At 39.2% G+C, this 24,662-nt stretch overlaps 2 protein-coding genes across 7 annotated transcripts in view; one reads left to right on the top strand and one right to left on the bottom strand.

The window, feature by feature from the left end:
• The window catches only part of NPTN (neuroplastin), a 94,443-nt gene extending 81,637 nt beyond the window's left edge, over positions 1–12,806 (top strand). The window contains exons 5-8 of one of the 2 annotated variants that reach the window (XM_039491428.1): positions 18–291; positions 10,197–10,206; positions 11,049–11,125; positions 11,745–12,806. In XM_039491428.1, coding sequence (XP_039347362.1) covers positions 18–291; positions 10,197–10,206; positions 11,049–11,109 — 345 coding nt within the window. In that variant the 3' untranslated portion in view covers positions 11,110–11,125; positions 11,745–12,806. Of the gene's footprint in view, positions 1–17; positions 292–10,184; positions 10,207–11,048; positions 11,126–11,744 lie in introns of both variants that reach the window. The other variant, XM_039491427.1, reaches the window with a different exon arrangement.
• REC114 (REC114 meiotic recombination protein) overlaps positions 1–24,662 on the bottom strand; it is a 175,267-nt gene that overhangs the window by 63,346 nt on the left and 87,259 nt on the right. For 2 of the 5 annotated variants that reach the window (XR_005585464.1, XM_039491425.1), the window contains exons 5-6: positions 21,032–21,115; positions 12,849–13,037 (exon numbers count right to left, since the gene is read on the bottom strand). Coding sequence is in view for 4 of the 5 variants with exons in the window: in XM_039491425.1 (XP_039347359.1) it covers positions 12,873–13,037; positions 21,032–21,115 (249 nt within the window). In the remaining variant the exon portion in view is untranslated. Of the gene's footprint in view, positions 1–8,594; positions 9,173–11,825; positions 13,038–21,031; positions 21,116–24,662 lie in introns of those variants that run through there. The other 3 variants (XM_039491422.1, XM_039491426.1, XM_039491423.1) reach the window with 2 other exon arrangements.

The raw sequence follows: 24,662 nt of genomic DNA, 5'->3' as shown, positions 1-24,662 counted from the left end.
CTTTTTGCTTTTTACAGGAAATCAACAACTCCTCTGGCCGATTCTTCATTACAAATAAAGACAATTACACTGAGCTGAGTATCACAAACCTCCAGATAAGTGAGGATCCCGGCGAGTATGAGTGCAATGCAACCAATACAATTGGCTCTACCTCTGCCACCACCATCCTGCGAGTGCGCAGCCACTTGGCCCCTCTTTGGCCCTTCTTGGGGATATTGGCGGAGATTATCATCCTTGTTGTTATCATAGTGGTTTATGAGAAGAGGAAGCGGCCAGATGAAGTCCCAGACGGTAAGAGTGTTCTCAGAGCCACTTGTAAAACTTATGGAACCAGGTCATTGAGAGAAAATAAGCACCATAGTCCATGAAGAGTTCTGAAAAGTTCTCATTTCAGCAGCTGTTCTTTCTCCAAATATTAGGCCCTTCACAGTAGCTCTGCAGAATCTGTACATTAATTCCTAGCTTTGCTTGTCCCTGATTCCTCATGCTATAGTTGGACAGTTACTATTGAATCTTTGAAATGTTTATTGTAAAACTGGTAGTGGTTCCATGGTTCCATCTCTCTTCCCTGCTATAGCCCTTAGATGTGACATTTAGTCATACAGCATAGAATAAACTGAACCCCCCCGAGTCCCTCTTAATGTGTCCTCCTAAATCTGGCAAGCTGTGTTGGATTGAGCAATATTCAGTGATAGGTTTTCATGTCACATTAAAGGGATCTTAATTTTGACTTCAAATGATCATAGGGAGACAATGATTTCATTGTTCTTATAGTCATTCATCAGTTATTTGATATTTAAATAAGACTATGGTCTCGTAATACGAGTTTTGCATCCTGGTCTCTGCCGAAAGCATCAGTAACGTTTTTAACAGTGTGTTTTATGTAACTGAGGTTACATAATGTAATTAAGGAATGTTGTGGAGATTTTAGTCTAGCTGTGTCCATTGGGTTAAATTCCAAGTTGAAAGGAGCTAAGTTATCTGCCTTCCATGCTGGTGGTAGGATTCATTAGTTAATGTGTGTACAGTGTTTAGGAAAAGTAGAGTTTTTATTTTATCCTTATTTGAGCTTTTTGCACTATATCTTCCTCTCTTTAAGGAAGGGGGACATTTTCAGAGGAGAAACTGGTTTATGAAAGAGACAGACTGGTGAACAGACTTTAACGTAACAACCAGTTGCTTACAATGTTGTCTGTCAAAAGCCTACCCAAGTTGTCCTACTGAGGAACTTATTGCTCACTATAAGGATGTCATGTTTTCAAGTGATCAGGGGAAGCGGGTGCAGCAGGGAGTGACCATGTCCATATCATAATTCACTATCATTTTATAATACTGGAGAATCCTTCTCATGTATCAGACAGGTACCACAGTGCTCCAGTGTACCATAGCTTATGCAACAATAACTACTATAGCTGAGGCAGTACAACAAATTGATTATTCAGTGGTCTTCAAACATTCACCTATTGGGATGAAAATTTCTGAGCCCAACGGTGAACTTCTTTGCAAAGTTGGAGCGAAAATAGCTCTACCATTTCTGAGTAATACCTTGGAGAACAGAAAGTCTTCATTAAAAAGATTTTTTTAAAATAAACAGCCTCATCAAAACAGCCGAGGCTTGTAAGTTTCAATCTGACATGGAGCAATGCATATCCTGGGTTCTGAGAAAAATCTGCTTTGGTTCAGCCAAGTTATGTGAATGTAAAAAATGCCTACAAAGCATGCACAGAGACTTTGTCCCTAGGTGCATTTCTAACAAGCTTAGCAAAGTGGTGCACAGTGATGCATACTCACTGTAGTGATGGGTGGCAGTATAAAACTCTAAACTAGTCCCAAGGTGGCTCTCAACCAGCCCACAAAACTTTACGTGTGCTGATAAACTTTTAATTTTTAAAAAACTTCCTCCTCTTTACTAGTCTTTTTCTCTGTTTACAACCCCCTTTTTGCTTAGCAGAATATGCACTAGGCTGGGATTCAGAATAGCCTGTGTTATAGTACCACCTTTTCCATTGGTGGCTCTTCATAATCCATTGCACTTTTCTACCCTTTATTTAGTGAGGGCTGACCAGAGGTTACAGCAGAATCTTAACACTTGCAATTTGGCATGGAAAACAGTGCATGGACTTATTCCAGAGGAAACTGGTGTTCATTTGGTCAAGTTCCAAGCGTTTGTAATGACATTATCTTAAACTCATTAAGTGTGCACCTAAAATGATGTATGCATCAACAGTTAAGTGTAGCGAATTTAGGCTCCCATGAAGTGTTCTCATTTGGTTTGGCCACTCTTCTCAAATCCTCAAGATCATCTCCTCCAGTAGAGACATTCTGGTAATGATAAGCCAAAGAGTTGAGATTACTGAATTTGCTTGTTTTGTTTGCTGTTCTCAAGGCAACTAAGCTCTCCCTTGAGATGCTTCTCTTCTCCTCCCTCTTCCTTTTCTAGGGGAGGAAATTAAATGTAAATGTGTCTGTGTGTGCCATTAAGGTTACCTGGATAAAGGAAATCCAGGTAACCTTAATCCACTCAACTTCAAAAACAGTTAGTTCTGGATCAGACGTGTGTCCTGGAGTCCCCTGGCTATTCCTGTTCTTTTACAATCGCACCATAAAGTTTTTCTCTGCTGCTACTGTGGAAAAGACCCTCACAAGCAGTGACTGTACACATGCTGCTGTCAAATGCACGTTAAAGAAAATGAAAAACCTGGAGAAGTCACTGATCTTTGAGCTTTCAGTTATATTAAGCAAAACAATCCAAGGAGAAGCAATTTTTAAACTGACTGCTCCTTTGAACACTAAAGTCATGAAATGCCAAAGTTAAGGGTGAACATTAACTGTGCCTTTGAGTGTGCCATTTGCATTGAACTTTCAATTACATCTAAAACCCATGTAGTACTATTCTCCTTTCTACATATCAGTCTATGGAAGTGCTAAACAGTGAGCTGTATTTAATCTGCTAAAGAAGAAGTTAATATTAACCCTTGTGTACCATATGCCAGAGCATTGTGTAGCATTTCATTAATGCATCTTGTTCTAAATAACACTAATTATATTAACAGCTGGAAACACAACTGTGATCCATAATCTGCATTGGCTATCAGTTAATTTCCTTGGGGCTGTTTTAAGGTGTTCATTTTGATCTATGAAGTCCTAAATGACTTGGTTCCTGGCTATCTCTCCCCAAATAATACTACTGCAGCTGTAATCAGTGAAGGTGCTATCAGTCCTTCCTGGCTTATTGAAGAGGAAGGTTAGTGGCACGGGGTCCTCAGTGAGGGCCTTTGACTCTGGGATGTACCCTTACCCCAAGATCTACCAAAAATCTTTCCACAGACTCTACAAGCTACCTCCTTCCTTGAGCTTTGGCTATTTTATTCCAGGGTGGAGTGACTGGAGTCACGTTCCTAACAGAGATTTTCCTGTGGAGTGGCAAGTAGGAGAGGCAGTCAGGAGAACACTTGAATGGAGTGACATGGCCACTTGTGTCTTAACTTGAGAACTGTATGCTCATAGGTCATCAAGATCTATCCAGACAGTTTAGTCTGCTCCAGGCTACCTACTTTAGCTTATCAAGTGGCTGCTAGTCGTAAACAGTCTGAGTGACACAGCACACAAAATTTTCATCTATAGCCTAACCTTCTGGTATACTCTATCCCAGTTCAGAGTCCCCTGAAGGCAGGCTTTGGGGGAGGAGGGCAGATCTGTGTCCAGTCTCCTCCTCTTTTAAAGATCCCCAAAGCTTTTTAGTAACCTGCTGTACTGTCTCTGTAAGAAGATCTCAGGATGTGAATTTTTCTCTATAATACATCTCTGCGACTGAATGCAAATGAGACCTCTCATAATCTTTATCAGGGAGAAAGAAACTTTTTTTTTCTCCGCTAGAATATTTCCAGTTACATAGAAACTCAACAGGGCCAAATTCCAGCAACTTTCTTCTTATAAGGCACAAACCCCGCCAAACAGCTGGAGCAGGATTACTTCAATGTCTTGAATGCTCCTACTACTTCAAAAGGGGTATATCATAAACTCCCTCCCTCTCATTATCCCCAGCCCAGTGTCATCTTTCAGAAATCAGCATCCTCTTCCCAGACCATAGGAGTAAAAGAGTGTACTTGATATTTAGTTCTTCAGAGGCCTGGAAAGTTATGCCACATTCTGCATCTTAAGAGTCAGAGGGGAGGGATAGCTCAGTGGTTTGAGCATTGGCCTGCTAAACCTAGGGTTGTGAGTTCAATCCTTGAGGGGGCTACTTAGGGATCTGGGGCAAAAATTGTTCCTGCTAGTGAAGGCAGGGGGCTGGACTCAATGACCTTTCAAGGTCCCTTCCAGTTCTAGGAGATTGGTGTATATATATCTCCAATTATTTAAAAAAAAAAAGAGTCTAAACCAGCTTGTGAAACAGCATACATTCAAGATCCCTCAGCCCAACCCTGACTCTGATGGACAAGGAATGGGGGTGGGGAGTATCATTGCTGAAAAGGATGATTTGGTGCTCTTCCCCAGACTGGCTACTTGTTGAACAAGGAAGACTCATCCTATAGCCTATATTGGTGTTGCCAGGATGCACACACGTGCAGGTGTGTTGCTAGCATAAAAACACGCAAAACTCACTACAGTCTTTAACTCTGGCATTTCCTGACTTGAGTTCCTGTCTATTCAGCCTCAATGTTGCATGAACATAGCGTTTAGCATTTAATTTCATCATGTCTCCCATTCCAAGGAAAAGGGGAAGAGAGTAGTGTAAAGCTCCTTTGTTAATATTTCTTTACTAACATACTCAAGTTGTTCACCTTTTTGCTGCTGCTGTGTAGCAGAAAGAGGAAAACCAGTCTCTAAATCCAGCGAAAACTGTATTCCCAACTGGAAATGTGAATACAGTGTCTGAGTTATTACAGTTTTTGCTGTAGTGCCTTGTTGACTGGGGTATCCTTTTGCACCTCACAGTAAGAGATTCTTTTCAGTGAACACTTCAGGAGGGAGAGACTGTGCTTGATCCCCTTCATAATTTTTAAATAAAAGCCTGACCTTGCTTCCCTCATGACACACAAACGCATTTCTTTTTGCAAATAGCTGTCAGGGTTCATAGGCTCTCATACAGTAGTTGAATAGTGTGCAGCTTTCAACATCAGGAGCTGCTGAAAAGTCACATATCAAGTCCAGGCCTAGAGTGCTGATCCTTCACTACATGTATGACCAAAAGTTTTCAGTGAGGCAGTGCTGATTCATTTTGCCCAGTACATATGTTGGTTGGTGGGCATTTTACAATGAAAGGAGGCAAAGAGCTCTCTCCCCATGGTAGTTTTAAGCTGCTTAATTTTTTGAAACTAATGACAGTCATAGAAATCAGCCATTGTGACCTCTGTAATATTTTAAAGGCTCTTAAATGAAGAAAGTTCTTTTACTTAGCAAATCACTTTTTAAGAGGGTGTGTTCTTGGGTAAGTAGAAAGTAAAAACTCCTTGGTTACATTCCTACCGAAGAATGTAGCAAGTGAACAGTTTTTACTTCCAAATCCATTTTCTACATACTCTTTAGTTTAAAGCCATGAAATAACTTAGTTATTATAACATGTGCCTTCTCTTTCTTCCCTTTTCATTTGTCAGCTTAATCGGAAGTAAACTATTTCCATAAATATTTTTGCTCCAGCGGTGCAGCAGTCGCATTCCATTACCCCACATTTTTTCTAATACTAATTTTTCTTGCTTTTCTATGCTACTGCTATTACTGTAAGTAGTAATTTAAAGAACAGATATGTTTATTTCACTAAAATGGGTTATCTTGTTACAATTTAAATTTTTCTACTACCCTTCATCTTTCTCCCCCACACTTAATCTCACCAAGGAGAGCAAACTGTCGGACACAAACTGTAAGAATGCATAGGCGTTAACTATACCTGCACTGAGGATTACTGTAGCATAGTGACAGCCAAATCGCATCACTTCTCAGGTGGCTTTGCTCTTTAGCACTGTATAGGTTTGTTAGATGCTATTGTAGGAACAGAATTCATTTTATGCCAGATTTGACCACTGTTGGCCATATGTTTTGTTATAAATCTATATTTATGCCTACATTCCATTTCAGATTGATTGCTTTTTTGGTACATAAACTCTTCATTAATATGCATGTTTTATGCAGCCCATGAGTCCCTTATCCCATTTTCCTACTGGTCATGCAGCATGATAAAAAAATAGTATTAAAACAATTCCTATTGCAAACTTGGGACTTAGTGGCTATAAACGTTGCCTCTAAATCTTTGTGTGTAACAAAAGCCCTTGACAGTTAATAAGAAGGGTTTTAACTCACAGCTCTTCTAAAGCTTGCATATCTCCAGAAAATTACTAGTTTTTAAGAACACAATATCATCCTGCATTTTGGAAGTCATCAAATCATCCTGAATACTGATCATGCTTTTTGGGAATCTGAAGAATAAAATTCAGAAACTTAATATTGGATAAATAAAGTCTAAAACTCTTCTCAATGATAAGTTCTCTCAGAAGTAGAATGTTCAAATTTCTCATCAGATTGTTTTGATTTTATTTCTCTTCCTGGAAAGGCAAAATATTAAACCAGTTTAACACTTAGGTGCTGCCTTTTGTAGCAATTTCACAGAGCTGCTATAAAGTTTTATAAGCAGTTCCATTATAAAACCAGACTTCCAAGCGGCTTAGACTAGCCATTTTAATAGAAGGAAAAAAATAAAAAAGTACTTGAGTTGAAATTGGTCAGAAACTTGGGTTGTGAGTATTTAGCTGAAGTGGGGCAAGGCAGCAGAATTGACTGCTGCCCTGTGACTCTGGTCTATCTGACAAATGTTCATCTCTTATGCTGCTGCTTCTTTCTGAAACTGCACTTCAATGAGACATTAAACTGAAGCATCAGCATGAGTTGCATTAGGTAAAGGGATATTCAGCAGCAAAATGGACTTTGAGGGAGAAAAATATTTACTTATGCTGTTAACTTTTTTTTTTAAAATCCACTTCTGAAAATTAGTTCTCAATGACCCCGAGAAAAATTAAAAAAAAAAAAAAAGTTATTCCTATTAGGAAGCTAGATACTGAGCACATCAGAAGTGTTAAATTTGTTATGTCCACGTTATAGTAGCATCATAACGGGCCACACTCAGTATTAACCCAGTACAAATAATGGCATTATAAGTGTGATTGTTCCAAAGGACCCACATTCTGTGCTCTTAACATACTTCCCTTAAACACTCACATGATAACTGGGTAATATGAGAAATTAAATGAAAAAAAAACTAGAATTAAATTAATGTTTACAGTGACAAGCAAGGAAATTAGAGCTGAATGGTATTAGTTTCTCTGCTCATCCTACATACTACAGATGACTGTTAACCATGTACACTGCAATGTACAGGAGGGCTAGTTAAGTATAGATACTAGAGGTTGTAAACTTTTCAATTTCGGAATACACTATTTCAGGGCAATGTTAAGCAGATAATCACTTTACCTACAAGCAAGGTTTGTTGTTAATCTTGCATTATATAAACAATGATTCACTGAATCTGCAGATCCTCCAGATTAAAAAGCAAATGCCTGAAGAGTGAGGGGTGTAGTGCAGTTAGCTTATACAACTGAAGACTGAGTTGCAGTATTTCAAGAGCCTGGCACAGTACTGTTCATCTGCACACATCTGAATGGAATGAAGAGACATGTTCACATCCTCTCTGACCATTGGTTTCAAATACTAGTGAGTTAGAGACAATCAGTTACTAGAGCAGGCCGTCTGGCATGAGGGATTTGGGTTATATTGATATTTATCGGTTACTATGACTTCTTTTTTTTCCCCCCTCAATTGCATCATACCCTTAAAAAATGGTGGTAAGTGAGAGATCTGCATGCTTTGGAGTTTGTTAATCTCCGCTTCAGTCTATATGATGCACAGTTCATAACGTTAACACTTTTCTTAAAGTTTCTTCATTCACATTCACAACTAATTTGGATTTCAGTTTGCTGTTTTTAATCTTTATTTACTCTTAATTTTGTACTTATTTTTCTGTAGTTCTGTTCCCCCCCCCTGATTTTTTCATTAGGGTTTTGGACCTTTGTCTGTACTGTATTGTACTGTACTGGGGAAGATTTTGTAGCAGTTAAATGACTGACTAACAAGCTAGTGACATACAAAGGCATTTTCTTTAATTTTGTTTTATATTGAACCTATAGAATCTAGATGGGTGATAGGAGGAAGCGATCAGTCTCCAAGTTTATGCTTAACTGTGACTATTCTTACAGGCACAGCTCCTATAGTTAATTATATCTTTGCTAAGACAACACCCACTGGTAGCCTTTGTAAATCAGAAAAATGTTAGACTAACACAACTATTCATCTGGAATCTGCATCCATGCTACATTTATTTTAGTTAAGATCACAGAATGGTTACCATAACAAGAGATGGCTTGCATCCCATTAGTATAGTTTTATTTTCTGAAGTTTAGCAAAACTCCCAGCGATGTTCATTATATAGTAGTATATATTATAGAAGGCTGAGATGACAGTCTTGTGTAGAATGTCTGCTTTTATATGGCATTACTAACCATACTAATCCTTAAAAAACAAACAAACAAAAAAACTATGGACTCACTGATGTCTGTCTGATTCCATTAAAAGGCTTCCAAATAGTGTGTAGTTTATAGTTGGTAGAGAATGTGGCATCGTATGTTTTGAAATCTTTTAGGAATTGAAGATGTTTGCGGAGGCAGGACTTAGTTTTACTCTACTGTGCTTTGTGTTTCAGTTCCTGGATGTGTCTCTGTATATCTCCACTGTATATACAGCACATTGATGTCTGGTTGTCCTTACTAGTCCTAGTTTTCTCTGTACCTTGTATTGTTGCTAGTGATGGACTTCCATGGACACTGGTGTGTCGCTAGTGTGTTACTTTGGCTGTAAAGCTGTTGGTTTGTGGTTAGTTCTTTATTTTTTTGAAATTTTTTTTGTTCCGGTCACTGTTTGTGCTGGCAGTGGCTTTGCCTATCCGTTGCCTTGAAGGTACAGGTGGAGTAATGTCCTATTTTTGACAGACATTACTCCTAGTGTGTGCTCATGCAGATGCCTACACTGTTAAGACTGTAACTTCCATAACTGCTTCATGTGCACTAAGCCCCCTTGTGGAATCCTGCTGAGAGTTTCTTAAAGGTGTCAGTGGAAAAAATCATTAAACCTTTAAAAAAAAAAAAAAAGTTGAGATGCTTAAAACAATGGATTAGCAATTGCTCCCCAACAGTAGTTCTACAAGGAGCACTAACACAACTTTGTGGATTAATTTTTATGACACTAGGTACCCAATTACTACTCTCTATAGTGCAGCCTAAGGGCAAAATAAGGCATTTATAAATCCTAAAGAATAAAATGTTCATGAAAGCATATGTTGAAACATCACAAATTATTGGATTTTTTTCAATTTCTAAATGATATAACTTTTTTCTGGTGTTTTTGCGAGGAGACACAGGCAGATCAGTGCTATCAGTCTATTTGTAGCTGAAGTTTGTTGTCTCTAGGGGAGCTGCAACACCATTTAACTTTTCCTGTTGTTTTACATGAGTCTTATCCTGATACACACATGCACAGTGCTTGCTGCTATGCAAGGGACTGCACTTGCTTACAACGTTACATTAAAATAATGCAGCTTCCACCTCCCCCAGAATGGGTTCAATGTGATTAGATATCTGGAAGAATGGAATATGAAATGGGTTGTATAATCCTTGGGGGAGAAGAGATGGTATATACCTTTTGCGTATATACTGCTACTTGCCCATCAAGAGTTGATAAATGTATATTTAAAAAAAAAAAAGTTAATGCAAGAAAACAAACAGCAGGATTTTACAACTGAAATGTTGGTTTGTCTTCTCATCTAATTTATAAGATTGAACCACTGGAACTTGGGGACAAGATGAGTATGACCATATTGCAACAATCTGTCCGCTACAGTTGCAGTTCTTCATGACGAGCATTCAAAGTGTTAACTCAAACCATTGAAACAACATACTTGCCATTAAAACTTGAATCCAGAAAAATAACTTCATGAACCTTTGCACTACCAAGTGGAATGGCCTTTAACGCATAGATAGATCAATTTGCTGTTCACTGTCCAGCTAGGGTTTAATACAGAACCTGACTCCACTCTCTTTCCTTCCTTTGTCTTTCACTGAATCACAATGGAACTCTTGCTGCAGATGACGAACCAGCTGGGCCAATGTAAGTACTTTTATCTGAATTTATTAAGATAGTGACTGAACTAGATAAAACTATTACTGAATTTGTAGCTTAAAATTGCTTACTGGAAGAGCTTGGTGGCTTTGTAGTGCATGAAACTTAGATTTAGGCATGATAGCAATTACTATTTGTATTGCAGCACTCGGTTTCTAATGGGGATTGGAGTATTGTGCTAGATGGTATTAAGCAAATAAGAAAATACTTCCTGCCCCAAAGAGCCTGTGGGTTAAGGCCATCTACTTTGGTTTTCCTTCCCAGGCCAGGAAGAGCAATACAAATTCAGATGGATGTGGGAGGTATGAAGGGCTTAGTCACAGAACTGGATAAATACAGCAAAAATATTTGCAAATATCCTTACTAATAAAACCTGCTGATTTTCACTGGTATTTGTGCCCCCAAACCTTTTTACTTGCTTATTCATGACCATTTGGGTGAGGGAGATTATATTTGCAAGAACTTCCCTGCAAAAGCAAGTGTTGTGAAAATCAGTGGAAGCAAATATTCACAAGATTATTCAAGACAGAAGAGCTCTCCTGGCCCTTCTCTTGAATGACTTAAGAGAGACATGGTGGGTGAGGTAACCTCTTTTATTAGATCAACTTCTGTTGGTGAGAGACAAGCTTGTGCGCTCTGTGTAAGCTTGAAAGCTTGTCTCGCTCACCAACAGAAGCTGGTTCAATAAAAGATATTAACTCACCCATTTAGTCTCTGTAATATCCTGGGACTAGCATAGCAAGAACACTGCATATTGTGAGTGACTTGTCTCTTAACCATGCTGCTGTTACATTTTCAACAATTTTGATGTGACTTTTTTCTCTCTAAAGGAAAAGCAATTCTACAAACAATCACAAAGATAAAAACTTACGCCAGAGAAACACAAATTAAAAATAATGCGTATAATGTAAGTATGACTTTTTAGATGTTTAAGAAATATTCTTACTATTTAAGCACTTCTGTTCTTTCATTAAGGTGAACTAAAAATGTAAGGAATAATCAAAAAATAATACTGATCGAACAAGCCATGTGTAGGTATTTCAGTGACTTGCAAAGTTATCTGAAACTGTTCTGAATAAAGCATCATTTCTATTGAACTCTTCCATACACTACTTGGGTAGTGTATCCTTTTCAGGATTTTTATAAAAGATCCCTGCCATAATAGCCTAAGCTCAGTAGTTAGTGCATATTCACACAACTCTAGTCAAATTCTAACATGATTCTTACCTGTGCAGCACTTACGGCTTTAGCAGCAAAGTAAGTCCACAGACACACACAGAAAGAGACACAGACGCACAGTCACACTTTCTGCAGATTTTATACCACAAAAGTAAATTTGCTTTCTAGGTGTAAGCAGTTCCAGGATACGGTATGAAACTGATGTTTTTAGGTTGAAACAACAGGCAAGCCTTTATCTTAATAGCAAATCGGACAGCAGTTTTATTATGTGCATTATGGCATACTGTAATCAGGGTGGCATTAATCATTGACTAATATCTTTGTTCTCAATTCTTTTTTTTCCATAGAGCTTTAAGTTTCTGAGAGACTGATGGCAATATAACCTGCTAAATTAATGGTTGGAACTCTTGGTTCTAGAACTCCAGTTCTATTTGATTTTTCCTTTCAAGTGAGCAACAATATGACTGTCTAAAAAAGCATGCCTTATTTAGCCTGTCCTGTAAGGATGACGTACCCAGACACATTTTAACAATGCTTCAGTGTAGAAGGTGTAAACTATTTTGGGCTTGATGTGCTGTGAATGTTGCTTTTTTCCCTTAAGGTATTTAAACATTAGAAGTAAAGTCAAATCATGCATGCGCCATTTTTTACTTTCTTAATGTAGCTGTTAAATTGGCAAAGCTCTAAAATGCACTGCTGCCATCTAGTGATAACTTTTTGTAAAGTACAGCAAAACCTAAAAATATATACAGTATATATTTATATTTTTTGGGAAGAGGAAAACCAAAATACAGTAAGTGTTTCATTTTTAAGCTGCTGATATTCATTCCTTATATTGTATGTCTGAGAGATGAGAGAATTATACTGTTCTGGTACTTAAAGAGGAGTAATATAAATTGAAATTATTTTAAGGGCTTAACCTATATAGAAAGATTTGGGTGTCCTGTAATCAAAGACTTTAAAAGCTGGAACAGTCCAACAAGTGGTGATGAATTGTAGTACAAACTTCAGTTTATAAATATATATATATATATATGATTGCTTTTTAAGTGATTTTTTTTTTTTTTTGTTAAATCATGTAAATTCTCAAATCCTTTTGCACTGATGTGTTCAACATATTCTTGTACATTCAATTCAGGCAACTTTTATAATTTACTTTTTTGTTTTAAATGATGTTGAAATGTTACAGCATGGTGATATTCTATGCAACTAGTAATACTCTTCAGTTTGACACTGTAATTTCTCATGTTCATTTAAAGATTGATTGTAGAATTACAGACCTAACAGGGTTCTCATGCCGTGCATAACTGTAGATGCATGAACTTGTGTTCTGTGTATTTGTTGAAGTGCAATGATGTATAAACAGTGGATTCACCTGTTTTTAAAAATAAAACACTGACCAAAAATAACCTAGACTTTCTCAAATTTGTATCCACTCTACTTGTTATTACCTGAAATACTGTATTAACATTTCCTCAACCTTCTGTCAGTTTTTTCAACTCCTTCTCCACTTCTTCCACAAATGCTGGGAAGTTCTGATCCATGAGACATAGGTGAATAAAAGGTCCTAATTCTTCAGCACTCCACACAGAATGCTGATATGCAAGGGGGAGCGCAAATGTTGAGGATTTCAGCACAGACTGCAAAAGCAAAGGCAAAGGTGATTTTTATTTAAGGTACATTTCATCGTCAGTGCAACTGAGTGTGTTTTTTAAAGTAGTATTTATAGGTTCACAGAAATGCTTGTTTTACTACACATGCACACTAAAAATCTACATGGCACCTGTTCATTACAAGTATGACAGTCAAACTAGGTCAGATCTTCCTTTTATGTTACTTGCTAACATGTTAAAAAAGACAAATCTACAGTTTTTGCTTGCTATGGCCTAACATCTAAATACTAGCCTGTTTCAGATGTAGTCACCATTTTAAAGTATTTTCCAAACAATAGCATTTAATGTATGTTTGACCTTTGCACACAAGAAAAGATACTTGCATCCTTTGCCTTCATGGAAACAGTCTTTCTCTGACCTCTTTCCAATCTCTTTTCCCTAAGTCAGGAACTCAAAAATTAGGAAATGCCAATTTTACAGTTGCAACCTTATTTCTGACACCTGTATGCCCATCCTGTACATTTTATGAGGCAAGGATTCTATTATTATCTCTTGCAGAGCTTGCCAGGCCAATTTGCGGCAGCCTCATCAGCAAAGTGCACAGCCTTCAGACCACTATCAAATCTGGTCAGAGGGTAGTCATCAGTGAGACATAATGTGTCTTTGGCCCTAGTTGCATGTGGGGATCCTTGTGCTAGCCCTAACTGTGAAGGCTGGCTGCATGTTGACCCTGGCCCCTTCGAAATCGATTCAGAAGTGCCTGTGAGCGGTGTGGTCAGGTCCATTATAAGAGACTGGTTTCTGACATCAGCTGCAGACCATTCTACATTGATGTTGCAGAAAAATCTGGGCAGGACAAATGGGCCCCCAAACAGGTGCCTCCATGACTAGTGCACACCTAGATGGTCAAAGAGGTTGGTGTATACTGGTAGGCTCAGGTTTGCCCTGATCTTCTCAATCATTCTGGCTGCAGCATCCTCACAACAGATATCTGGGAGTGATGTTGCTTAAGACAGGGAGCCACAGTACTGATGTGGGTCAAATAGTCCAAGTTATGATGCACAGGGTTGAGTGTAGTTGTGTGTCAGCCAATTTGAGATGAATGAAGCCAAAGTGGAGCACAGCATTCTGCTAATATGGATGATCAGAGTTTTAAGTGTTTGCTCCTTATAAAGTGCCAGCCAATTTGCTTAGAAGGCTGTTATGCATCCTCACCTTAGCAGAAGTTTTCCTCAGGGGTTAAGATATGTGAGACATCTATCTAGGTTTACTTTGAGGTTGAGTGAGTGGGATTCATGTTTCAAGTGACGTCCACTGAGAAAGATATTTAGTTCCTGGCCTGCTCTGGTGTTGTAAACATGGAATACACTCAAAACTGTTTTAGTCACACTGGGCTGTAAATGCCAGTGACCTTGCTTGGATGCCTAAGCAAATGCTATCATCTGCATACAGGAGAACGCAGTACTGGGTGAGTGGAATGTCATTCATGTACAGGTTGAAAAGCATTGGTGCCAGCAGAGCCTTGAGGTAGGACCGTTGGTTTGTCTTTTCCGTCGGTAACTCTGTCTCCCATGTGCATTTGAAAACATCTGTTGCAGAAGAGGTACCCTTTCAGGAGTCTGATTTGTCTTGCGTACCCCCAAGTTACATCTCACTTAAAAACTACTTGCTTACAAAATCAGACATAAAAACAAAAGTGTTGCAGCACACTATGACTGAAAAAATTGTTTACCTCCTCATTTTTACCATATGAATATTGTACTTACATTGTACAGTGTATGGTATATAGAGCAGTATAAACAAGTCATTTTCTGTATACAATTTTAGTTTGTACTGACTTCGCTGTTGCTTTTTATGTAGCCTGTTGTAAAACTAGGCAAATATCTAGATGCACTGATGTACCCCTTGGAAAACTGCTATACCCCAAGGGGAACATGTACTCCTGGTTGCTAACCACTGTGCCAGACCATGTCATATGCTGCTATCAGGTCCAGAAATATAGCTCCCGTCTCCAGGTTTTTCTGAAAACCGTTTTTGATTAATGTTTTCAAAGCTAGCACTTGATCACAGGTACTCCAAACTCTCAGAAAACTTGCTTGCTTGACACAGAGTATTGACTCCACTAGGAGTCTATGCATTCTAGATTCTATGGGGAAAAAGTCTAATTACATGATTCTGTACTATCAGTGCATGTGTACAAGGGTGTAAGATGAAGGCTGCCTGGCAAGCCATAAATCTGGCATTTCCTTGACTCTGCAGCCTCAACGGCTTTTTTTTTTTCAAGGTAACTTTTCTTTTAAAAAAGCCTAGCACAAGTTACAACAGTAATAATGCCAAACAAAAAATCATATAACATCAATAGGATTTGAACTACACAGCTGGCAACAGAAGGCGGCTGCTATTTCTGGAAGGGTTCAGAGAGGAAATAATCAGCAACTGGCACTACATGCTGCATTGGAGGGCACGGGCCACCTCCCTCCAGCAGGAGATGGGGGCTTCTGTCCCATGTGGTGATGGGGAGAGTGGGACCATGTGTCAGGTCTAGGAAGGGGTATGAAGGAGGCAGCTCCCAGGATTCCCTGTGCTGTTACTATTTTGGCAGTGGTGTGACCCCGGCTGTTTTAAAATGTTCATGTTCAATTATTTTGGGATGCTGCCAAAACTTCCTGAGGAACGCAAGCCACTGTGGGGGAAATGGCAATTTGAACATTTACATCTCAATCAAATGGGAACAGATTTTCCTGGGGCAAAGAAAAGACACTTCTGTCCCCGGAGCTTTCTAAACTGCAAGTGCCTGTTGCAAACAATACAGGTGCTAGAGCTTTTCAGGTATCTTTTATAATGGATAATATGCAACCTAAATACCAGGGTCACTGCCAGCATCCTCTCTAATGAAGTAAGGACAGGCAGGGGAAAAATGGGGGTTGTGTTGTATTATTTATACACCAGGAATGTATTTGCTTCTTCTGAGTTCCAGATGGAGGTAAGAGGCAGAACACTTGAAAGTCTGTGTGTGAAGATAAAAGGGTGGAAGTTGGTGGATGAGGCATTTCTAGAACAAATACAGAAATAGCCAAAACCCAAGAGCTGCTAGCCAAGGGGAATTTTACCCCAATAGCTGTTTGACACTGCTGTTTGATACTGCAAAACACAAAATGTCCACTAAGTTCTTGGAATGTACTGGGGATAACTTGTTTCAAAAGGTGAGGGAGGCAGCCATTTAATATTTGATTGTGACGAATGAGGAAACTGGTTGAAAATCTGAAGGTAGAAGGCAACTTGGGTGAAAGTGATCATGAAATGATATAATAATATAATCTAAGAAATGAAGGAGAGAAGACAGAAAAATAAAAAGACAAAGGGTTAAAAAAAAACAGACTTGAATAAACTCACAACTGCTAAGTAAGGTCCCATAGGAAGAAAATCTAAAGGAAAAAAGTTCAGGAGAGCTGGTAGTTTCCCAAAGAGATATTAAAAGCACAATAGCAATCTATCCTGATGCAAAGAATAAGAGGGCTGTATGACTCCATCAGGAGCTCTTTAATGACCTGACAATCAAAAAGGAATCTTACAAAATGTGGAACTATGGATGAATTGCTAAGGATGAATACAAAAGAACAGCACAAGCATGTAGGGACTAAATCAAAAAGTCTAAGGCACAAAATGAGTTACACCTGCAAGAGACATAAAAGGTAATATGAGGTTCTATAAATATATTAGGAGCCAGAGCCAAAGGAAAATGCAGATCTACTACTTAATAGGGAAGGACAGTTCAAGTGTTTAATGCCTATTTTGCTTCAGTCTCCACTAAAAAGGTTAATTGTGATCAGATGCTTAACACAATAGTAATAATAAGGTGGAAGGATCAGGAGCTAAAATAGGTGAAGAACAGGTTAAAGAATATTTACCCTAATTTACTTACAGAACTAGGTGAAGCAATCTTTAAAAAGGGGAACAAAAGGGACCTGGGGAATTAGACCACTCAGCCCAACTCTGATATCTGGAAAGGCATTGGAACAAATCACTAAACAAACAGTTTGTATGGACCTAAGGGATAATAGGGTTATAAGTAACAGCCAACATGAATCTGTCTAGAACCAGACATGCCAAACCAACCTAATTTCCTTCTTTGACATGATTACTGGCATAGTGGATGGAGGGAAGCAGTAGACATGACATACCTTGATTTTGGTAAGGCTTTTTTGACCCAGACCCACATGGCATTTTCATAGGCAAACTAGGGAAATGTAGTCTAGATCCGCAGTTCACAAACTATGGGGCAGGCCTCCCACGGGAGGCATGAGCTGTGTGCTTTGTCAGCCCTGACAAAGGCTGGAGCTCGTGCAGAAGGACATGCATATCCAGGAGATGGGGATAAAGGGGACAGCCTGAGACCTGCAACCCAGGCTCAGGGTCTCCTTCCCTTCCCTCCAAACTCCTCACCTGGAGGCAGTGGGGTGGCAGCAGCAGTGCAGAAGTAAGGGTGGTAATGGGGCGCTAAGTCTGCTATGAAAAGTGATATTGAATATTGAATATCACTTTTCACATTGCGACCCTTATTTCTGTGCTACTTCCAGTGTGGCACTGCCTTCAGAGCTGGGTGGCAGTATATATACTTGGGGAGGGACACGTGAATGACTACAGATACAAAGAAGGGAGGCCTGATCAAATAAGTTTGAGAACCATTGGTCTAGATGAAATTACTATAAGGTGGTTACATAGGTGGTTACATAACTAGTTGAAAGACCATATTCAAATAATAGTTATTAATGTTTGTGTTCAAACTAGGAGGATGTATCTAGTGGGGTCTTTCTGGAGTCTGTCAGTACTATTCAATTACTTGGATAATGGAATGGAGAATATACCTATGAAATCTGTAGATGTCACCAAGATGGGAGGAGTTGCAAGCACCTTGGAGGACAGGATTAAAATTCAAAACAACCTTGACAAATTGGAGAACTGGTCTGAAATTGACAAGATTAAATTCAATAAAGACAAGTGCAAAATACTACACTCAGAAAAGAAAAATCAAATGCACAACTACAAAAGGGGGAATAACTGGCAAGGTGGTAGTACTGCTGAAAAGTAACTGGGCGTTCTAGTAGATCAGAAATTAGATGAGTTGTCAATATGATGCAGTTGTGAAAAAGGTTAATATTCCAAGTTGTATTAAGAGGAGTCTGGTATGTGAGACACAAGAAGTAATTGTTCTGCTTTGGCATTTGTAGAGTCTCAGCTGGAGTACTGTGTTCAGTTTTTAAGAAAGATGTGAACAAACCAGAGTGAGTCAAAAGGAGAATTACAAAAATAAAAGGTTTACAAAACCTGGCCTATGTGCTAAGGTTAAAAAAAACTAGGCATGTTTTAGTCTTGAGAAAAAAATGACTGAATGGGAACCTAATAAATCTTCAGATATGTTAAGGGCTGTTATGAGGAGGATGGTTCTCCATGTCCACTGAAGGTACGACAAGAAGTAATGGGCTTAATCTGTCCATTACTAAAGCTGAGATTTAGATTAGATATTAGGAAAAGCTATCTAATTATAAGGGTAGTTGAGTTCTGGAATAGGCTTCCAAAGGCAATTGTGGAATCCCCATCAGTGGAGGTTTTTAAAGAACCAGTTAGAGCAACACCTCTCAGGAATGGTGTTGGTAGACTTGGTCCTGTCACTTACAGCCACATGCACTACAACTCCTCATGGTCCCTTCCAGCCTGACATTTCTATGATTCTATGAAGTCTCTTACAGCGAGCTCTCCACAGATCAGCTAGTAGGAGATGCTGCAACTTGTGCCATTGTTCTCTGAATCCTCTACTCTCAAGACCAAAGATAAGGAAAATAAGAATCCAGATTTGCTCTTGCATAGCAGTACAATAAGCTGCTCGCATCATTGGACTATAACTTCTAAATAAGAAACTGCTTCATTTCAAGGGGTTTAAAAAAACAACTAAATTTTTGTTTTTCCATGGGAAGGATTCCCCAAAGAATGTTCACTGCTGCAGTATTCTCATTCTCTGGTCTTGTGCTCCTAGTGCGAGAGAGAGCAGATTTTTTCCTAATTCTAAGACTCAAACCTCTGAGATAAAGGCTGCTAGCACAAAATACCCCACCTGGTCAGTTTGTGGCAACAACTACCACATTTCAGCAGATGTGACGATCTCAAAGCACACACACTAAAAGAGGCCTTTCCGAAGTCTAAGTCCAGAGCAAAATAAAGTGGCTGAACAGGAGACTCTACATTCTGTGAAATGCAGTAGAGTTGGAAAACAAAGCCAAAAACTGGAAAGGTCTTGCTGGTCAGCAGCCATGTGGCCCAAACTGCCAAAGGTGAGGAACCTCATTATATGTTAACAGCTGACTCGAAGGCATACAAACCAGTAAAGGATTATTTGACTGCTTGATACAATCTGGATGGACATAGAAAAACAGTTTTTGTTCCAAAAGGGAGACCATTACCTGGTATAGTCAAGTAAGAGCCATCTAAAAGTTCTAGCAATTGTAGTAATGGCAGCAGTGTGTAACTACTGTGTATGTAACGAGAAAAGTCTCATTAATTGCTACTGCCCTGCTACCAAAAAGCTTTGACCTGGAGCAGGTATTATAAATCTCAGACACGCGTGTGATTAGAGTAGGATGATATATTTCTTTTAAAAAAGTTTAGTCTGTGTTTTAGACTATTTTGGGAGCCCATGTAGTTACTAAGAGTGTCATGCAGGAGCTGGTGAGGGGGAGAAGATGGTCAGAGGAGAGTGTGTCTGGTGCATTGGAGTTCAGAGCCATGCAATAGAGCTGACCCTCAGCTTGCCTCCACCCCGTGCTGCACAGGCATATATAGCTGTCTACAACACATCTACTGCTCTTGGTGAGCCTCTAATCTACCACATCAAGGCAACTTCCACAGCAGACTCCATTCTGCTTTCAGAATTCATGGCTGTAACTGAGATTGACATTGAGGAAGAATCAGTGGCCTGCTCCCAACTGTCATCTTAAGGAGTGGCCACATTCTTCCCTCTGATACTACAGCTGACAAATTAGCATTAGACTTTAGCATTGATGGAAGTACTGTATTCTATAGTTTGCAAACAGACCAGTACCTAGGTGAGGAACAGCCTGTGTGCTAGATCTAGGCTGTGACATATTTGAGGCCCATATGCCATTCACCTAATGCAAAATCTCCACTCTCTTAAAAAAAAAAAAAAAAGTTTAGGGTTCGTGGTTGCAAAAACAACCTTCCAAACATGAACAGACACTAACCCATGCATTGATGTCTATGGGGATCAATAGCTTTGAGAAGGGTGAACTCCTAGGCTCCTATTAATGTCACTGAACTATCAACTCTAAAGCCAATGACTTCTAGGGAAAGTTTTACTATTCTACGGCCCTTCACATGGGCAGTAGAAATAGGGTAAAAGGGCAGAAGTGAAGCCCACAGGGAATTGGGAGTTATTGCTAGGAAGAAACCGTAGAGGGAAGACAGAGAAACAAGGGCCAAGAATAATAGTGCCATGTTGTCTTACTGATACTGAATGTGATAAGGAACTCAACCAATAACAAAATATAGTTAACATATACATGCCATTCTACCTTGTTCTTTAAACTTTCCATTGATAACAGCCGCAGTTCTGGATCAAGGTTAGTATGTGTTCCTGAATTTATACACCAGCCCAGAGCTGATAAGTAAAAATTGGAATTTGTCTCAGCACACTAGATTGGATTAAGTGCATCTAATATTTGGGCAAGTTTTCTTTCTAGCCATTAGGGCCTGAATGTTAATTACAGTGAAAGCTCAGGTTGTGCAGGCAAGTCCATGGCTACTCAACAGCAGACACACAAGGTCCTGCCCTTTTCTCAATGTATGGTCTTTGTGTGCTTCTGTCTTGATGTCTGCAGGTTACTGTTTCACTGAACAACCTGGTACATCATCAACATTAGGAAAAACGTAATATCACCCAGCCTACCACAAACTGTCTCTCCTTGCCAGAGAAATGCAGTGTCCTGTCATAGGACAGTGTTTGACTCTACCTGTGCCAGCTCTGTCACGGATCTCTGTCTCTCTGGAAAGCTTCTGCATGACTGGGCTGGAGGCTTATCTATAATGTGACTTGGCTGGAAAGGATCAAAACAGAATTTAAATTAATAAGGATCAGTTCAATCAGTGCAATAAGGACAAATGAAAAGTATTCCGCTTAGGAAGGAACAATCAGTTGCACATATACAAAATGGGAAATGATTGCCTAGGAAGGAGTACTGCAGAAAGGAATCTGGGGGTCATAGTGGACCATAAGCTAAATATGAGACAACAGTGTAACACCGTAGCAAAAAAAGCAAAAATCACTCGTGGATTTGATTTAAATCTCTTAATCATGATTTAAATCACTAGTCAGGAAGACTCAATTTAATCATGGATTTCTACATAAAAGTGCGTTCTTGTTCATTGTTCTAAGGGGGGGAGGGATAGCCTGCCAAACCCAGGATTGTGAGTTCAATCCTTGAGGGGAGGGGGCACTTAGGGATCTGGGGCAAAAATCAGTACTTGGTCCTGCTAGTGAAGGCAGGGGGCTGGACTCAATGACCTTTCAGGGTCCCTTCCAGTTCCATGAGATAGGCATATCTCCATATATTTAAACCTTAATACACATTCTTCACAACTCAGAGATAGGTATAGGTTTCATTTTTAGAAGGTACAAACTATACATTTTTAAGGTGATTTATTTTGAAAACTTTTCAGATTAGTTTTACAGCTATATCAGAAAATGAATGATTGGTTATTTCATTTACCAAAGGTAATTGAAGCAGATATTTATGAAGTCACTGGGAGGTGAACTATCCCCAATTCAACAGATTAATCATTAATATTTTGAGGATTTTTTTGCCATGCTGTATTAGGAGAACATCACCAGACAGACATTTAAATTGTTTTATTTAACTAAAACAACATTATGTATTCTGCATTTCTTTCTTCAACAGAAAACATACAAGATTTTAACAAAACAAGCATATAATTTTTGAATTTAGTTAAACATTCAAGTTTTCTAAAACCAGGATTGTTTTTGCTAAAATTGTTTTTAACCAAAATAGTTAAATGAAATATTAAAAAAAACCCCAAAAATTAAATTGACAGCCAGGTCAACATGAGAAACTTAAAATATTGGCTTCTGCAGCTAACTCAGTTGTCATCACCTTCACTTTCCTGTTTGTTCATAATCTGGAAAAGAAAAACAAGCTTTTTTGCTTTTTCAGGTCCCAAATGATTTCTCAATTTGGAATTAATTAGTCCAAAGGAAGAAGCTATTCTTTCTACACCGGCAGAAGAAGCTATTGCTGTTAAAAGTGAGATTATCACTTCAACAGTCTCTGAATCAAAGTGCTTAAGTGACTTCCACCAGTTCACTGGTGTGACTTTCTTTAAAACATCATCAACAAACATATATTTCTTGAATGGTTCACCCTTAGCTCTGAAGTTTATTATAGTTGGCATTATGGAGGGATGATTGCTGGATGCCCATGTCATAACCCTGCACTTCCGTCCTGCACTTAGGACGGAAGAATCCCATGCACTGCTACAGACTGGGGACCGAATGGCTGGGCAGCAGTTCTGCAGAAAAGGACCTAGAGGTTACGGTGGACGAAAAGCTGAATATGAGTCAACAGTGTGCCCTTGTTGCCAAGAAGGCTAATGGCATTTTGGGTTGTATAAGTAGGGGCATTTCCAGCAGATCGAGGGATGTGATCATTCCCCTCTACTCAGCACTGGTGAGGCCTCATTTGGAGTACTGTGTCCAGTTTTGGGCCCCACACTACAAGAAGGATGTGGACAAACTGGAGAGAGTCCAGCGGAGGGCAACAAAAATGATTAGGGGGCTGGAGCACATGACTTATGAGGAGAGGCTGAGGGAACTGGGATTGTTTAGTCTGCAGAAGAGAAGAATGAGGGGGGATTTGATAGCTGCTTTCAACTACCTGAAAGGGGATTCCAAAGAGGATGGATCTAGACTGTTCTCAGTGGTAGAAGATGACAGAACAAGGAGTAATGGTCTCAAGTTGCAGAGGGGGAGGTTTAGGTTGGACATTAGGAAAAACTTTTTCACTAGTAGGGTGGTGAAGAACTGGAATGGGTTACCTAGGGAGGTAGTGGAATCTCCTTCCTTAGAGGTTTTTAAGGTCAGGCTTGACAAAGCCCTGGCTGGGATGATTTAGTTGGGTTTGATCCTGCTTCGAGCAGGGGGTTGGACTAGATGACCTCCTGAGGTCCCTTCCAACCCTGAGATTCTATGATTCTATGAACCAACTCCTCTTCTTCAGCAGTTAAGGTCTGACCCTGGTACCAAGTATTGAGAATATTTGCAAGAAAATGAGCTGCAGATAGTGCTTGTCCCATTTGTATTTTTAATGCTTGTAATTTAACTCTGTCATTGCATATTTCTCTTTTTTAAGATCACTCAGTTCCTTCCAAATCTCAGCAGCATCAGCAATAAAACAGCTATTTCCCTGCATTTTGTTCAAGGCTACAGAAATAGGCTTCAGGGTACTCAGCAGGTGTTCAACATTTCTCTTAAGCCCAATGTTGAGAACTTTGGCTGTGACGGTGTCATGTATTTTTTCACAAACTGTCATCCGATTAGGCCAGTTCTTGATATAGTGCTCAAAACAGTCCACTACTGTGTTCCATCGCACGTCTTGTGGGAGAGTTAGCTTGGTTCCTTCCACTTTTTTCAGAGTAGCTGCTGCAAAGTGGTTGTTACGGAAGTATTTTGCAATTTCAACAACATTAGCCTTTATTTCTGGAACACTGAAGTCTTTGGCTAGGAGGCTCATCAAATGAGCATGGCAAGGGCATGTTATTAGCTTGGGACTCTCTTCACTCTCTTCTAAATAATTTCTTCTCATCTTGGATACATTTGCAGCATCGTCTGTGACCAATTTTTCCACAGTTTGTTATAGCTTTTACTGCTACTTCTTGTAAGTATTCTGTGGGTGTATTTCCTGATGTATCAATTGTTTCTGTAAGGAAGACATTCCCTTCTGTTATCACACATGCACATACAACAGGATCATTGTGGACATTGCTTCACGCATCAAGACTCAGGTTAACAATTTTACCCTCTAGACCTTTTGCACACTGCTCAATTTCTCTTTCATACACTTTATCCAGCAATTTGCTTGCAACATCTGCTCTGTTGGGTGGACTGTATCCTGGTCTTAATGACTGAACCATGTTAATGAAGTGTGGGTTCTCAATCATACGGAAAGGAGAATCTGTTGCATAAACAAACTGGGCAATTTTTTCATCAATTACCTCTTTTTGTAATTTGTTGGTTCTTATCACAAACTTATCTATGGTTGTTTCTGGATTATGGAGATTTTTTTTTCTTTTTGATACAGGTGATATACTGTGGCTATGTGACATACATGATGTGACTGAAACACTATCATTGGCAGATAACTCCGAAATTATAGAAAATGATGGTGATCTTGAAGGTGGATAGTCTTCAGAATCCCTTATGTTGAGGATGGATTCTTCTAAACAAAATAAGTCAATGCAGTTATTTCATTATTATTACCATACTGCTCATTTAGTAGTACTGATTGCATTCACTGGCACTCAGTACTACTTTAAAGGTGAAATTTACAAGGAAGATCTGCCTATTTTAGC

Source organism: Mauremys reevesii, linkage group 10, assembly GCF_016161935.1.
Source record: "Mauremys reevesii isolate NIE-2019 linkage group 10, ASM1616193v1, whole genome shotgun sequence".
In the NCBI taxonomy this organism is placed as follows: domain Eukaryota; kingdom Metazoa; phylum Chordata; order Testudines; family Geoemydidae; genus Mauremys; species Mauremys reevesii.
Note: the sequence above shows the minus strand (reverse complement) of the source record. Positions and strands in the feature narration are given on the sequence as shown.